General features: G+C 38.7%; 1 protein-coding gene across 1 annotated transcript in view; it reads right to left on the bottom strand.

The window, feature by feature from the left end:
* Window positions 1-18,651, bottom strand: part of LOC128698184 (homeobox protein OTX2-like) — a 265,674-nt gene that overhangs the window by 15,872 nt on the left and 231,151 nt on the right. Inside the window, exon 3 of the mRNA XM_070098638.1 lies at window positions 12,037-12,212. Within this exon, the coding sequence (XP_069954739.1) occupies window positions 12,037-12,212 (176 nt within the window). The remainder of the gene's footprint in view (window positions 1-12,036; window positions 12,213-18,651) is intronic.

The raw sequence follows: 18,651 nt of genomic DNA, 5'->3' as shown, positions 1-18,651 counted from the left end.
ATCTTTAAAATGATTTCACCTCAAGATTATTACCAATATGAAGAAGACTGGTATATAATACCCACAAGATGGAATTAAGACACATGTACAACATCTGGGTATCTTTATTATAGACGTTTCTCCAGCCACTGGAGGGCGAAATGTCTACAATACACTCAGATGTTGCAGATAATTATCAAGATGATTATCAAGATAATTATCATGATGATTATCAAGATGATTACCGAAATAATTATCATTATGATTATCAAGATGATTCCCAAGATAATTATCAAGATGGTCAAGATGATTACCAAGATAATTATCAAGACGATTCCCAAGATAATTATCATGATGATTATCAATATGATTACCAAGATAATTTTCATGATGATTATCAAGATGATTACCAAGATAATTGTCAATATAACTGTAGAGAAAATTATGAGATTATTAACAAAATAGAAATTATTTACAAAATAGAAATTATTAACAAAACAGAGAGAAATTATTAACAAAACAGAGAGAAATTATTAAGAAGACAGAAACAGATTATTAGGAAAACAGAGACAAATTATTTAAAGAAATATAAGATTTGATAAATTAATTACTGGTGAGGGAGGGAAGAAATTATTCTCTGGGGACTCGTAAACAAGTCCCCGGTGTACTGAGTCCTCCTGGTGGGTCCCCCTGGTGGGTCAACCTGGTGGGTCAACCTGGTGGGTCAACCTGGTGGGTCAACCTGGCAGCAGCGACTTCCAAGCTCCGTATTTTTCTCCAACTACCAGAGCTACAAATGCTCCTATGATGACCTAGTTACAAGCAAAACTGCACTACCCAACGTAGCACCCAGAATGACAAAAGATTACCAACAGTGAAACCTACAAATCGAAAAAAAGAGAGATCAAAGGAAGACTGCACACAAACCGAAAGCAACACCCCGCTGCCAGCCGAACAACGTAACCCTAAGCTTTGTATACTACAACTTCTTCTTAACAACAACAATTCCTGTAGTATTATGAGGCGCAATCTAAGAGGAAACAACACCAAGGCCAGCAAGAAAACACCGAAAAATCAACTATTCAACAAGTGTAGCCAGGAGGACGCCGGCCCAGCAACCACCCCACTCACCACCACTCAAGGCGACACCACAACAATAACAACAAACATGGCTGCCACCAGCCCATCCTCCCCTCTCTTCCCCGGATTCAACCTACCTAGTAGTCTCTCAGGTATGACCAACGATCCAGATACCCTAAAGTCATGCATCTCCAACTTAGTTATTGAAAATATGAATCTTCGAGAGACGCTAACAAAACAAGACACCAGGATGACACAACTCGAGAACAAAATCCTCAGTCTTGAACAAAAGTTATCAACACCTGGAATGACTAACTGTGACAAGACCATCCAAACAGTCATAGATAGCCATACCCAACAAATAATATCTCTTAATACAAAGGTTGAAGAAGCAGTAAAACAATGGAAGAACAACTTAGATAACCAGTTCAGTGACTACTTTGCTCTCCAAGAAGATAAAACTGAGCAAGAAAAACTATCGGACGCAGTAATAGTTAACAGTCCACTTTTTCCCAGTGATATGAACCAAACAAACAGTAAAGAAATTACTCTGCAGATCATAAAGGACCAAACAAGTGTTATTGTACCAGAGTCTGAAATAAAAGAAGCCAGATTACTAGGATCCCATGGTAGAAAAAGTGTTATGCTTAGATTCAACTCACATGATAGGAAAAAAGACTTAATTATTGCATCTATTAAAGTAAAGAAAGAGGTATACATAAACGAGTGTCTTACCAAAAAACGTCAGAACCTCCTGTATAGAGTCAGAAAACTTAAGCGGGAGAATAATGACACAATACACCAATGCTTCACACGGGATGGGAAAATTCTAGTTAGGAAAACAAATGTAGGTCAACTGTACACAATCACGAACGAGAATGATCTATCACGATTTCTCAGGGATACTAATCTTACAGAGAATAACTAAACAATGTCCAACTTAAAAGTCTACGTAGTGTAGTGTATGTTTTGCTCCATTATTGTTCAAATTTCATTGTACAATCTCTTAGTATTTAAATAATCAACTACCTCATTTTGTGATTTTACTAGTAAGCATAAATCACCTTATGTGATTTTCTTATTTACTATTGTTCGCTTGAACATTAGCTGAATTGATACTTTCTCTGTCCATATTACTACCTCATATTTTTTTTAAATACTACAATTGATATTACTTACTAAAATTAATAAATATCATTTTTACTAAAATTTCAATTTACTCTTAACATTTTTGACATTTAATAACCATTACTTGACTAATTACCTTTACCTGTTTTAATACCACATTTACTATCCTAGATTACTCTTAATTACCTTGTACTGCCATATAACCTCAAGTATAACTACCAGTGCAATATTGAATGAAATAAACATTACTATTTCACTTTTTTGTAATCATTATTACTTACTAAAATTTTATTAAACACCATATTTACTACCAGTCAATTTTACTTTTGTACATTAAACATTATTTTATACTTCCCATAACATTTTGTTGCCAAATTTTCAAGTTTTTATATTCAACCCCAACCTTGTATTATCCTTTGTACCTGTGTACCTGGGTACCTGTCTACCATCTTACTATCATATTATAACCAAGACATTACCATTGTGATTTTTTACTATTATTCTTTTGTACTTTAATTGTGAATTTTATTTTGTCAATTTAAATCTATAGTTATAACCTTGATCTTGTCAACAACCCATACCAGACTCTAGTGCAATTGCAAGTACCATTTCAAATTGTATTTTTATATTATAAGTTTATATTATAATTCCTACCATCTGTCCATTTAACTTTGCTTACCATTACTTAATTTTAGTCCCTTTTATATTTTCTCCTTTATTTTAGCTTTATATAACTATCCTAGTTTATATATCCACAACTGTTAAAATAATCAAGGTGCTATTCTCAGGTGCTAAAGTAGAATAAGCTCACAATCTTGCCATTATATTCCAAAGCTCATTTATTCACAACCTATATTAGTCCCTTTTTATTATAATTTTAAACTATAATTATAACTTTAAAAAATTACCTTTATAGTACTACCTACTATCATATTCCCAAGCACTATTATATGATCATCACTTTATTTGTATTAGTCCCTTAGCTCATTATTTTACATTTGTTAAATAATTCAGGTGCTATTTTTTAGCTTAAGACTATTTACTTTGTTTTATACTTAATTCTAACTATAGATTCACTACAAATCTTATGATTACAAGCATTGATCCTGATACCAACCTCTTATTTAATGACTTAAATGAATCAAACAGTTACTGTAATTACTACACTGCAGAACAATCAAAGGCACTTCTCAGTGCCAACAACAACATAACTATCTTTAACTACAATATCAGATCTTTAAGCAAGCATTACGATGACCTCATAGCATTACTAAATTCCTTACATGCCAATATGTCCATCATTACACTAACTGAAACCTGGCTAAAGCCTGATAGTACAGATGTCTATGCCATTCCTGGTTACACAGCCATACACAACTGTAGGCCAGACCAACAAGGGGGTGGCACAGCCATATACTACTCAGACCAACTAGAATGTATCACTAATACTTGCACAAGGGATGAACATGGGGAATATATAATAGCTAAATTCAAATCCAAATACCTACAAAAACCTCTCACATTGATAAACATCTACAGAGTTCCACAGTCAAACATTAGCCAATTTAGTCAAAATCTAGGAAGTATGATAACTGATGCACGCATGAACAAAGATCACTTACTACTCTCAGGTGACTTCAATATAAATCTCCTGCAAGACCAGGACCCACACGTTACTGAATTCACAAACACAATGAGTAACTGTATGTTACTACCAACAGTAACAAAACCTACAAGAGTTACAGAGACTAGTGTTTCCCTACTTGACCACATCTGGACCAACACCATATCCCCTTTAAAATCAGGCATAATTACAGATAATACCACAGACCACTACCCTACTTTCCTCATAACAACTCTTGGTAAACTACCCCAAGACACTACTAAAGTCACCTTCAGACTTCACAATGAGGCAGCCATTAATAACTTCGCAACAGCATTAGCAAACATTGATTGGCACACTGAGCTAGAAATCTATACAGATATTGACGAATGTATTAATAATTTTCTAAAAAAGACCCAATACCTCTATAACAAGCACTGCCCTAAAAAAACTAAACAGATGACAGCAAAGAGACTGAACAGTCCCTGGCTAACACCCAGCATTCTCAAATCCATAAATACAAAACACCAATATGAAAAACAGTACAGAATGGGTCACATAACCAGAGACCAAACAAAACGTTACTCGTCAATCCTAACCAGCCTGATAAGAAGGGCAAAAAAATTGTATTATGAGAACAGATTATCCAACTTACGAGGTGATATAAAAAAGACCTGGAAAACACTATCTGAAATTCTGGGAACAAAAAAGATATCACGAAATAGCGAAATAAAATTAGCAAAATCAGATGAACCCCAACTCCCACCAACAGAAACAGCAAACAGACTCAATGATTTCTTCTCCACTATAGGACAAAACCTTGCCCATAAAATCCCAAGCTCAGATACCCCACCAAATAACTACCTCACCGGCAACTACCCGAACACACTGTTCCTAGCTCCGACTAACCCATACGAAGTCTCCCTTATTATCAATGCACTAAAAAACAAGGCAGGAGATTTAAGTACCTTACCACCCTTTATATATAAAAAAGTGTCACAAGTGCTATCTCCAATCATTGCAACACTCTTTAACAAATCCATTGAATCCTCCACCTTCCCTACAGTACTCAAAATAGCAAGGGTCACCCCGATCCACAAAGGAGGAGACCAAACAGAGTTGAATAACTATAGGCCAATATCCAACTTACACCCTCTCTCAAAAATCTTTGAAAAACTAATTCATAAACGAATCTACTCCTACCTTATCTCCCAGAACATACTCAACCCCTGCCAATTTGGATTCAGGCCTAATAAAAATACTAATGATGCTATTATACACATGCTAGAACATATATACACTGCAATAGAGAAAAAAGAAGTCCCACTGGGGATCTTCATTGACTTACGTAAAGCTTTTGATACAGTTGACCATGACTTGCTCCACGTAAAATTGTCACACTATGGTATAAGAGGGCACTCCCTCAATTACCTCAAGTCATACCTCAGCAACAGAAGCCAATATGTGTACGCAAATGGGGCAAACTCTTCTGCGCAACCAATTACAGTTGGTGTCCCACAGGGAAGTGTCCTTGGCCCTCTTCTCTTTCTCCTATACATAAATGACCTTCCAAATGCTTCGCAATTACTCAAACCCACACTATTTGCAGATGACACTACATACGTCTTCTCTCACCCGAGCCCAGTCACACTAGCCAATACTGTAAATACCGAATTACAGAAAATATCTACCTGGATGAGGACTAACAAACTTACACTAAACATTGACAAAACCTACTTCATTCAGTTTGGTAACAGAGCTACAGATGTCCCTCTTAACATAATGATAAACGGATCACCTATCACAAAGCTAACAGAGGGAAAATTCTTAGGAATCCACCTTGATAATAGACTCAAATTTCATACACATATACAACAAATTTCTAAGAAAATTTCCAAGACTGTAGGCATACTATCGAAGATACGGTACTATGTTCCACAGTCAGCCCTCCTGGCCCTATATCACTCTCTTATTTACCCCTATCTCACCTATGGAATTTGTGCATGGGGCTCAACAACAGTTAACCATCTCAGACCACTAATTACCCAACAAAAGGCTGCAGTTAGAATGATAACAAATTCTCACTACAGGCAGCACACTCCACCAATATTCAATACACTAAACCTACTCACCATACAAAACATCCATACTTATTACTGCACCTATTACATACATAGAACACTTAACTCTGATATTAACCCTCCCCTCAAACATCTCCTTGCCAACCTCAACAGAACACATGACCATAACACAAGGCACAGATCACTCTTTGATGTTCCTCGTGTTCATCTCACACTATGCAAAAACTCAATGCACATAAAAGGCCCTAAAATCTGGAATTCATTACCTGTAAATATAAAAGAAACACTACCTGTTTATAAATTCAAGTCTCTACTCAAAGATCACTTACTCACCCAAAACCAAATAAATACTGAATAACTGAACCTTATAAATTGTATATCTTAAATGTTTCTCACAATTATATCACATAAATGTTAAACCTAAAACCGAATCTAACTTTATTATTTTTAAATACACTACCTTACAGAATCCTTCATATGACCTGTCTTTGTAATACTCACTTGTGCTTTATAGTAATCTGTTTACATTAATGTTTTATCACTGACTTCATCATTGCTTAATTAATCTTAAGTTAATTTTAAGCCAGCCCGTAATGCTATGCATAGTATAAGTGGCTTTGGCATACTGCTCTTATCTGTATTTTTTTGTACCTCTGTATGTGTGCACAAATTTATAATAAATAAAATAAATAAATAAATACCAGCAGTAACAGCCTGGTTTATCAAACCCTGATCCAGCAGTAACAGCCTGGTTTATCAGACCCTGATCCAGCAGTAACAAAGTGGTTTATCAGACCCTGATCCAGCAGTAACAACCTGGTTTATCAGACCCTGATCCAGCAGTAACAAAGTGGTTTATCAGACCCTGATCCAGCAGTAACAGCCTGGTTTATCAGACCCTGATCCAGCAGTAACAAAGTGGTTTATCAGACCCTGATCCAGCAGTAACAACCTGGTTTATCAGACCCTGATCCAGCAGAAGCTCTGGTCTGGCCTCCTGGTAAGACGAGACGTTCATATCTGAACGTTTTGTTCAGTATCATACAAGTATTATTAAGTCATGTGGAAGTTCAGTCATGAAGGAAGTTGTCTTGTGCATGACCACGGTGCTGACACCTTCTTAATACTCTCACACAAACATATCAACCACATTGCATGATGAGAGGGCGGTGAGTGAGTGGGCGGTGAGCGAGTGGGCGGTGAGTGAGTGGGCGGTGAGTGAGTGGGCGGTGAGCGAGTGGGCGGTGAGTGAGTGGGCGGTGAGTGAGTGGGCGGTGAGTGAGTGGGCGGTGAGTGAGTGGGCGGTGAGCGAGTGGGCGGTGAGTGAGTGGGCGGTGAGTGAGTGGGCGGTGAGCGAGTGGGCGGAGAGTGAGTGGGCGGCGAGTGAGTGGGAGGTGGGAGCAGAAAGTAGAGAGTGGCTGTGGGTGGTATAGGAGGTTTGTGGGTTGTAGGGAGAATGTGTGTGGTAGTGTTGGTGGTAGTGTGTGGTAGTGTTGGTGGTAGTATGTGTGGTAGTGTTGGCGGTAGTGTAGGTGGTAGTGCTGGTGGTAGTGTGTGTGTGGTAGTGTTGGTGGTAGTGTGTGGTAGTGTTGGTGGTAGTATGTGTGGTAGTGTTGGCGGTAGTGTAGGTGGTAGTGCTGGTGGTAGTGTGTGTGTGGTAGTGTTGGTGGTAGTGTGTGGTAGTGTTGGTGGTAGTGTGTGTAGTGGTGTTGGTGGTAGTGTAGGTGGTAGTATGTGGTAGAGTGTGTGTGGTAGTGTTGGTGGCATTGTGTGGTAGTGTTGGTGGTAGTGTGTGTGGCAGTGTTGGTGGCAGTGTGTGTGGTAGTGTGGGTGGCTGTGTGGGTGGCATTGGTAGTGTGGGTGGTAGTGTGTGTGTGTGTGTGGTAGTATGAGTGTGCGGTAGTGTGTGCGTGTGGTAGTATGGGTGTGTGGTTATGTGGGTGTGTGGTAGTGTGGGTGGTAATGTATGTGTGATAGTATGGGTGTACTCACCTAGTTGAGGTTGCAGGGGTCGACACCAAGCTCCTGGCCCCGCGAGTGTGTTATAGTGTGGGTGGTAGTGGTATTGAATGATAGTGTAGATGTGTGGTAGAGCGGGTGGTAGTGGTGTTGTGTGGCAGTATGGGTGTGTGGTAGTGTGGGTGTAGTGGTATTGTGTGGTAGTATGGGTGTGTGGTAGTGTGGGTGTAGTGGTATTGCGTGGTAGTATGGGTGTGTGGTAGTGTGGGTGTAGTGGTATTGTGTGGTAGTATGGGTGTGTGGTAGTGTGGGTGGTAGTGGTGTTGTGTGGCAGTATGGGTGTGTGGTAGTGTGGGTGTAGTGGTATTGCGTGGTAGTATGGGTGTGTGGTAGTGTGGGTGTAGTGGTATTGCGTGGTAGTATGGGTGTGTGGTAGTGTGGGTGTAGTGGTATTGCGTGGTAGTATGGGTGTGTGGTAGTGTGGGTGTAGTGGTATTGCGTGGTAGTATGGGTGTGTGGTAGTGTGGGTGTAGTGGTATTGCGTGGTAGTATGGGTGTGTGGTAGTGTGGGTGTAGTGGTATTGCGTGGTAGTATGGGTGTGTGGTAGTGTGGGTGTAGTGGTATTGCGTGGTAGTATGGGTGTGTGGTAGTGTGGGTGTAGTGGTATTGCGTGGTAGTATGGGTGTGTGGTAGTGTGGGTGTAGTGGTATTGCGTGGTAGTATGGGTGTGTGGTAGTGTGGGTGTAGTGGTATTGTGTGGTAGTATGGGTGTGTGGTAGTGTGGGTGGTAGTGAGTGTGTGGCAGTATGGGTATGTGGTAGTGTGGGTGGTAGTGATATTGTATGGTAATATGGGTGTGTGGTAGTGAGGGTGGTAGTGTGTGTGTGCGGTAGTATCGGTGTGTGGTAGTGTGGGAGGTAGTGTGTGTGGTAGTATGGGTGTGTGGTAGTGTGAGTGGTAGTGTTATTGTGTAGTAGTATGGGTGTGTGGTAGTGTTGGTTGTAGTGGCATTGTGTGGTAGAATGGGTGTGGGGAAGTGTGGGTGGTAGTGTTATTGTGTGGTAGAATTGGTGTGTGGTAGTGTGGGTGGTAGTGGTATTGTGTGGTAGTATGGGCGTGTGGTAATGTGGGTGGTAGTGGTATTGTGTGGTAGTATGGGTGTGTGGTAATGTGGGAGGTAGTGGTATTGTGTGGCAGTATGGGTGTGTGGTAGTGTGGGTGTAGTGGTATTGTATGGTAGTATGGGTGTGTGGTAGTGTGGGTGTTGTGGTATTGTGTGGTAGTATGGGTGTGTGGTAGTGTGGGTGTAGTGGTATTGTGTGATAGTATGGGTGTGTGGTAGTGCGGATGGTAGTGGTATTGTGTGGTAGTATGGGTGTGTGGTAGTGTGGGTGGTAGTGGTATTGTGTGGTAGTATTGGTGTGTGGTAGTGTGGGTGGTAGTGGTATTGTGTGGTAGTGTGGGTGGTAGTATTATTGTGTGGTAGTATGGGTGTGTGGAAGTGTGGGTGGTAGTGGTATTGTGTGGTAATATGGGTGTGTGGAAGTGTGGGTGATAGTGGTATTGTGTGGTAGTATGGGTGTATGGTAGTGTGGGTGGTAGTGGTATTGTGTGGTAATATGGGTGTGTGGTAGTATGGGTGGTAGTGGTATTGTGTGGTAGTGTGGGTGGGAGTGGTATTGTGTGGTAGTATGCGTGTGTGGTAGTGTGGTTGGTAGTGGTATTGTGTGGTAGTGTGGGTGGTAGTATTATTGTGTGGTAGTATGGGTGTGTGGAAGTGTGGGTGGTAGTGGTATTGTGTGGTAATATGGGTGTGTGGAAGTGTGGGTGATAGTGGTATTGCGTGGTAGTATGGGTGTATGGTAGTGTGGGTGGTAGTGGTATTGTGTGGTAATATGGGTGTGTGGCAGTATGGGTGGTAGTGGTATTGTGTGGTAGTATGGGTGTGTGGTAGTGTGGGTGGGAGTGGTATTGTGTGGTAGTATGCGTGTGTGGTAGTGTGGGTGGTAATGGTATTGTGTGGTAGTGTGGGTGGTAATGGTATTGTGTGGTAGTATGGGTGTGTGGTAGTGTGGGTGGTAGTAGTATTGTGTGGTAGTATGGGTGTGTGGAAGTGTGGGTGGTAGTGGTATTGTGTGGTAGTATGGGTGTTTGGTAGTGTGGGTGGTAGTGTGGGTGGCAGTGTGGGTGATGGTGTGGATGGTAGTGGTATTGTGGGTGGCTGTATAAGTGGCAGTGGTAGTATGGGTAGTAGTGTGTGTGGTAGTATGAGTGTGCGGTAGTGTGTGCGTGTGGTAGTATGGGTGTGTGGTAATATGGGTGTGTGGTAGTAGGGGTGTGTGGTAGTATGGGTGGTAATGTGTGTGTGGTAGTATGGGTGGTAATGTGTGTGTGGTAGTATGGGTGTGTTATAGTGTGGGTGGTAGTGGTATTGAATCGTAGTATGGATGTGTGGTAGAGTGGGTGGTAGTGGTATTGAATCGTAGTATGGGTGTGTGGTAGTGTGGGTGTAGTGGCATTGTGTGGTAGTATGGGTGTGTGGTAGTGTGGGTGGTAATGAGTGTGTGTTGCAGTATGGGTATATGGTAGTGTGGGTGGTAGTGATATTGTGTGGTAATATGGGTGAGTGGTAGTGTGGGTGGTAGTGTGTGTGTGTGTGTGTGTGGGATAGTATCGGTGTGTGGTAGTGTGGGTGGTAGTGAGTTTGTGTGGTAGTATGGGTGTGTGGTAGTGTGGGCTGTAGTGGTATTGTGTGGTAGTATGTGTGTGTGTGGAAGTGTGAGTGGTATTGGTATTGTGTGGTTATATGGGTGTTTGGTAGTGTGGGTGGTAGTGGTATTGTGTGGTAGTATGGGTATATGGAAGTGTGGGTGGTAGTGGTATTATCTGGTAATATGGGTGTGTGGAAGTGTGGTTGGTAGTGGTTTTGTGTGGTAATATGGGTGTGTGGTAGTGTGGGTGGTAGTGGTATTGTGTGGTAATATGGGTGTGTGGTAGTGTGGGTGGTAGTGGTATTGTGTGGTAGTATGGGTTGCAGTGGTAGTGTGGGTGGTAGTGGCGTTGTGTGGTAGTATGGGTTGCAGTGGTAGTGTGAGTCATTGTTTGGGAGGTGGGGAGGGGGGTGATCGGTATACAAATTATAATTTTTTAAAATATTTCTGTATCTGTCAGCCTAAGTGTCAGTCTAGCACACGCAGTGTGTGTACTCACCTAATTATATTTGCATGGGTCGATCCATTGCTCCTGGACCCGCCTGTTAACTACCATCAATCATCTTTACTAATGCCTTTTAAGTCTCTTTTCATTATTACTTGTGAATCATGCATAGCCTTAGCCTCCTGCCATTAAAAACATACTGAACAACGTGAATCTCTTCCATAGTCGTGAGTGATGTGGGGGTCAGTCCCCAGCTCTCCTGCCGTGACGGGGCGCTTCTTTTGTTTACATCAGTGAGGTCATCTAATATATTTACGTCTCTGTTTCTTTGTTTACGTCACGTCTGGCTGGACTGATGTATCACCAGAGTGAATTCCATGCTGGGTTTATCTCTCCCCAAGTCTACAGTCAGAGTCTGGTGCCCACTCTGCTGATGGTAAGTCTCAGATTAGCCTATTGACACCAGTCCCTAAGATCAACCTATTGACACGAGTCCCTAAGATCAACCTACTGACACCAGTCCCTGAGATCAGCTTATTGACACCAGTTTCTGAGATCAACCTATTAACACCAGCCCCTGAGATCAACCTGCTGACACCAGCCCCTGAGGTCAACGTATTGACACCAGTCCCTAAGATCAATCTATTGACACCAGTTTCAGAGATCAACCTACTGACACCAGTCCCTAAGATCAACCTATTGACACCAATCTCTGAGATCAACTTATTAACACCAGCCCCTAAGATCAACCTACTGACACCAGTCCCTGAGATCAGCCTATTGACAGCAGTCTCTGAGATGAACCTATTGACACCAGTTCCTGAGATCAACCTATTGACACCAGTCCCTAAGATCAACCTACTGACACCAGTTCATGAGATAAACCTATTGATATCAGTCCCTGAGATCACCCTACTGGACTCCAGTCCCTGAGATCAACCTATTGACACCAACCTCAAGGATTGTTCTTAAATTCAGGAGATCCCAATTGCAGTAGAGGTACTGTGCTTACCTCTACTCTGCTGTCCAGCAGGTTGAACTCTACCCACCTGTACTCTACTCTCCGGCAGGTTGATCTTCAGAGCGACTTCCTCCCTCATGAAGATATCTGGGTAGCGGGTCTTGGAGAAGAGGGACTCGAGTACGTCTAGCTGTGCCCTGGTGAAGGTGGTCCTCTCCCGGCGCTGTTTACGCGCCGGTGCTGCTGAAAAGTAAGAAGACAAGTCTGTCAGCGCAGCGCAGACTGGACTGGAGGACGTCCAGCTGCACCATGGTAAAAGTGCTCTTCTCTTCCAGAAAACGAGAAGACACATTCGTTAGCGCAGCGCAGACTTTTATAGTGAAGAATACGAATCTGTCAGAGCGGCGCAAGCTGGGGGCATGAAGGCAGGGATTTAGGCTTTAATTGGGAGAACGTTTCGCTCATACATGGTAGTGTACATACATGATAGTGTACATACATGTTAGTACATATACATGTTAGTGGATATACTACATGGCAGTGTACATACATGGAACTGTACATACATGGTAGTATACATACATGGAACTGTACATACATGGTTGTGTACATACATAGTAGTGTACATACCAGATAGTGTACGTAATATCTCTCCTTGGGTCTTGAGAGAGGGAGTAGATGCACTGTGTGTACCATTAACAATCTTCAACAACTCTGTCGACACAGGGCAACTGTCTGAGGCGTGGAAGACAGCAAATGTAGTCCCGATTTTTAAGACAGGAAACAGACAGACAGAACTAAAATACAGACCAGTGTCGCTGACATTTATTGTATGTAAAGTTATGGAGAAAATCATCAGGAAAAGAGTGTTGGAGCACCTAGAAAGGAATGGACTCATACATAACCAGCACGGTTTCAGGGAAGGGAAATCCTACATGTGTACATTACCGGTACACATTACAGGTGTACATTACTATGTGTACACACATGGTAATGTACACCGCTATATAGCAAACAGTTTGCTTGACATGACAATAGATTCATTCATGACGCAAAACTTGCATGTTATGACTCTTTAATGATGCAACATTTGCATGACGTGACACTATCTTGACGCAAAGTTTGCCAGCCTTCATACAGTCATGTGACTATCCCAAGCATGAGTGTGAGATCACGGTGTTATACATTATACTAAGCATGACTGTAGGTATCCCAGCACTATAGACGCTGGTATCCCAGCACTATAGACGCAAGTATCCCACCACTATAAACGCAAGTCCCTCATTACTATAGACGCGGGTATCCCAGCAGTATAAACAAGGTGGTGGAAGGTAAACAAGAGATAAACAGAGCAACAGAGGCGCAGACAGCGCCCTCTATTTTACAAGGGTCTGCACTGAGATGGCTCCTGGGTTACTTCCTCTATATTTTCCGGGATTAGTTCTTCCTATGATTTTTTCCTCTTTATCTTGCGTGGGGAGGGAGGGAGGGAGGGAGGGAGGGAAGGGAGAGAAAGGTGGTATGGGTATTGTATCGTGATTCCCTCCCTCTCGCTCTTTCCTCTCTCTCTCTCTCTCTCTCTCTCTCTCTCTCTCTCTCTCTCTCCCAGTCCCCTTTCCCTCTCTGTCTCCCATCCCTTTATTCACTCCATCACCCACCATCATTATTATTTATGATTAATATTGATCATGGTGGAGGTGCTGATACTTTGGATGGCTATACTGCAGACTCTCTCTCGTCTCTCTCTCTCTCTCTCTCTCTCTCTCTCTCTCTCTCTCTCTCTCTCTCTCTCTGTCTGTCTGTCTCTGTCTCTCTCTCTCTTTTTCTCTTTCTCTGTTATTTAGTCGAGATTACTGATGATATGGTAGTGGTGGCGCTGTTCATGGTGATGGTAATGTTGATGGTGTCGGCGGCGGCAGCGGTGGCAGCAGCGGCAGAGGCGGCGGCGGCGGCGGTGGCGGCGGAGGCGACGGCGGCAGCGGCGACGTCACTGCTGCTGCCTCCGTTGGTACTCTTACACTTCAGCCAGAGTCCGACACCTCCAACGGCTTCTGCGTCTCCTCCAACACCTTCGTCTCCTCCAACACCTTCGTCTCCACCGACACCTCCGTCACCTCCGTCTCCACCAACCCCCCCAACACCTTCGTCTCCTCCAACACCTTCGTCTCCACCGACACCTCCGTCTCCACCAACCCCTCCAACACCTTCGTCTCCACCAACACCTTCAGCTGCTGCAGTTCTCAGGCTTGCAGAGAGGAAACCTTAGCGAGTGTGTTGGGAATACTGTAGAAACCTTGTCTTGATGGAGGAGGAGGAGGAAGAGGAGGAGAAGGAGGAGGAAGAGGAAAAAGAGGAGTAGGAAGAGGAAAAAGAGGAGGAGGAAAAAGAGGAAGAAGCTGAGGAGGAGCAGGGGAAGACAGCAAGGTGATGTAACGAGTTTTGTGTGCCTGGCTAAATCTTCAATATATCCGACTGTTTGCAAATGTGTGTATGTGTGTGTGTGTGTGTGTGTGTGTGTGTGTGTGTGTGTGTGTGTGTGTGTGTGTGTGTGTGTGTGTGTGTGTGTGTGTGTGTGTGTGTGTGTGTGTGTGTGTGTGTGTGTGTGTGTGTGTGTGTGTGTGTGTGTGTGTGTGTGTGTGTGTGTGTGTGTGTACTCACTTATCCAATTGTGGTTGCAGGGGTCGATTCATAACTCCTGGCCCCGCCTCTTCACTTGTCCTCTCTCGCCGTGCTCCATGAGCTTTATCATACCTCTTCTTAAAGCTATGTATGGATCCTGCCTCCACTACATCACTTTCCAGACTATTCCACTTCCTGACAACTCTATGGCTGAATAAATACTTCCTAACATCCATGTAACTCATCTGTGTCTTCAACTTTCAACTGTGTCACCTTGTTGCTGTGTCCCACCCTGGAACATCCTGTCTCTGTCCACCTTCTCAATTCCTCTCAGTATTTATTACCTTTAAAAAAATATTGATTTATCAATAAAATAATTTTTTTGTGATAACATTAACTTGTTAACGATATTAATTTAACGATAAAATTATTTTGGTTATATTACCCGGCTAATATTACCTTGAAATGAGTAATATCATTCTGGTGATATTTTCCTATGATTAATATTAATTATAAGTATTACTGTCTATATTTCCTTAATATAAATATTACCACATTAATAGTTATTTTATGATAATGCATTTGCAGTAATATATGATATTGGTTATAATATTTCCCTTTAAATATAAATATACCATTAATATGTAATATAATATTATTAATATGTAATATAATATTATTAACATGTAATATAATATTATTAATATGTAATATAATATTATTAATATGTAATATAATATTATTAATATGTAATATAATATTATTAATATGTAATATAATATTATTAATATGTAATATAATATTATTAATATGTAATATAATATTATTAATATGTAATAAAATATTTATAATATACAATATCATATAATTAATATAAATATAACTGTTGTGAAAATATTTTTTATTCTCTAAAGTTCATTTAATCAATATATAATACTAAGAGTGATGTTTTCTATATGGTAACAAAGCAGAGAAAATATTCTATATAATATAGCCTCAGAGGTTATATTCCCTGCAGAGTTACACGATTTTTTTAAAAATATATAGTGATAATATTTATATGTAATATGATTTTGGGGAAATATTACACTCGATGTAATGTGATTTTTAGGGTAATTTTATCAGTATGATAATATTATCAGTATGATAATATTACCACCATGATAATATTACCAGTATGATAATATTACCAGTATGATAATATTACCAGTATGATAATATTACCACCATGATAATATTACCAGTATGATAATATTACCAGTATGATAATATTACCAGTATGATAATATTACCACCATGATAATATTACCAGTATACTGTGATAATATTACCAGTATACTGTGATAATATTACCAGTATACTGTGATAATATTACCAGTATACTGTGATAATATTACCAGTATAACTGTGATAATATTACCAGTATACTGTGATAATATTACCAGTATACTGTGATAATATTACCAGTATACTGTGATAATATTACCAGTATACTGTGATAATATTACCAGTATACTGTGATAATATTACCAGTATACTGTGATAATATTACCAGTATGATAATATTACCACCATGATAATATTACCAGTATGATAATATTACCAGTATGATAATATTACCAGTATGATAATATTATCAGTATGATAATATTATCATACTGATAATATTATCAGTATGATAATATTACCATAATGATAATATTACCAGTATGATAATATTATTAGTATGATAATATTGTCAGTATGATATTATTACCAGTATGATAATATTATTAGTATGATAATATTGTCAGTATGATATTATTACCAGTATGATAATATTATTAGTATGATAATATTATTAATATGATAATATTACCAACATGATAATATTACCAGTATGATAATATTACCAGTATGATAATATTACTAGTATTATAATATTACCAGTATGATAATATTACCAGTATGATAATATTACCAGTATGATAATATTACCAGTATGATAATATTACCAGTATGATAATATTACCTGTATGATAATATTACCAATATGAAAATATTACCAGTATGATAATATTACCAGTATGATAATATTACCTGTATGATAATATTACCAGTATGATAATATTACCTGTATGATAATATTACCAGTATGATAATATTACCTGTATGATAATATTACCTGTATGATAATATTACCAGTATGATAATATTACCTGTATGATAATATTACCAGTATGATATTACCTGTATGATAATATTACCAGTATGATAATATTATCAGTATAATAATATTACCAGTATGATAATATTATTAGTATGATAATATTACCAGTATGATAATATTACCAGTATGATAATATTACCAGTATGATAATATTACCAACATGATAATATTACCAGTATGATAATATCAGTATGATAAAATTATCAGTATGATAATATTACTAGTATTATAATATTACCAGTATGATAATATTACCAGTATGATAATATCAGTATGATAATATTATCAGTATAATAATATTACCAGTATGATAATATTACCAGTATGATAATATTACCAGTATGATAATATTACCAGTATGATAATATTACCAGTATGATAATATTACCAGTATGATTATATTATTAGTATGATAATATTACCAGTATGATAATATTACCAGTATGATAATATTACCAGTATGATAACATTATCAATATGATAATATTACCAGTATGATAATATTACCAACATGATAATATTACCAGTATGATAATATTACCAGTATGATAATATTACCAATATGATAATATTACCAGTATGATAATATTATTAGTATGATAATATTACCAGTATGATAATATTACCAGTATGATAATATTACCAGTATGATAATATTACCAGTATGATAATATTACCAGTATGATAATATTACCAGTATGATAATATTACCAACATGATAATATTACCAGTATGATAATATTACCAGTATGATAATATTATCAGTATGATAATATCAGTATGATAATATTATTAGTATGATAATATTACCAGTAAGATAATATCAGCAGTAAGATAATATTACCAGAAAGATAATATTACCAGTAAGATAATACTACAAGTAAGATAATATTACAAGTAAGATAATATTACCAGTAAGATAATATTACCAGTAAGATAATATTACCAGTAAGATAATATTACCAGTAAGATAATATTACAAGTAAGATAATATTACCAGTAAGATAATATTACCAGTAAGATAATATTACCAGTAAGATAATATTACCAGTAAGATAATATTACCAGTAAGATAATATTACCAGTAAGATAATATTACCAGTAAGATAATATTACAAGTAAGATAATATTACCAGTAAGATAATATTACCAGTAAGATAATATTACCAGTAAGATAATATTACCAGTAAGATAATATTACCAGTAAGATAATATTACCAGTAAGATAATATTACCAGTAAGATAATATTACCCTAACTGTGATATTTCCTCCTTTAGTATTTCCTTATAGTTAATAGTTATCACAGTGACTGTTATTAGTTATCACAGTGACTGTTCTTAGTTATTACAGTGACTGTTATTAGTTATCACAGTGACTGTTATTAGTTATCACAGTGACTGTTATTAGTTATCACAGTGACTGTTATTAGTTATCACAGTGATCGTTATTAGTTATCACAGTGATTGTTATTAGTTATCACAGTGACTGTTATTAGTTATTACAGTGACTGTTATTAGTTATCACAGTGACTGTTATTAGTTATCACAGTGACTGTTATTAGTTATCACAGTGACTGTTATTAGTTATCACAGTGACTGTTATTAGTTATCACAGTGACTGTTATTAGTTATCACAGTGACTGTTATTAGTTATCACAGTGATTGTTATTAGTTATCACAGTGACTGTTCTTAGTTATCACAGTGACTGTTATTAGTTATCACAGTGACTGTTATTAGTTATCACAGTGATTGTTATTAGTTATCACAGTGATTGTTATTAGTTATCACAGTGACTGTTATTAGTTATCACAGTGACTGTTATTAGTTATCACAGTGACTGTTATTAGTTATCACAGTGACTGTTATTAGTTATC

The sequence above is a fragment of the Cherax quadricarinatus genome, chromosome 63, assembly GCF_038502225.1.
Source record: "Cherax quadricarinatus isolate ZL_2023a chromosome 63, ASM3850222v1, whole genome shotgun sequence".
Taxonomy (NCBI): Eukaryota; Metazoa; Arthropoda; class Malacostraca; order Decapoda; family Parastacidae; genus Cherax; species Cherax quadricarinatus.
This window is presented reverse-complemented; position numbering and strand designations above follow the sequence as displayed.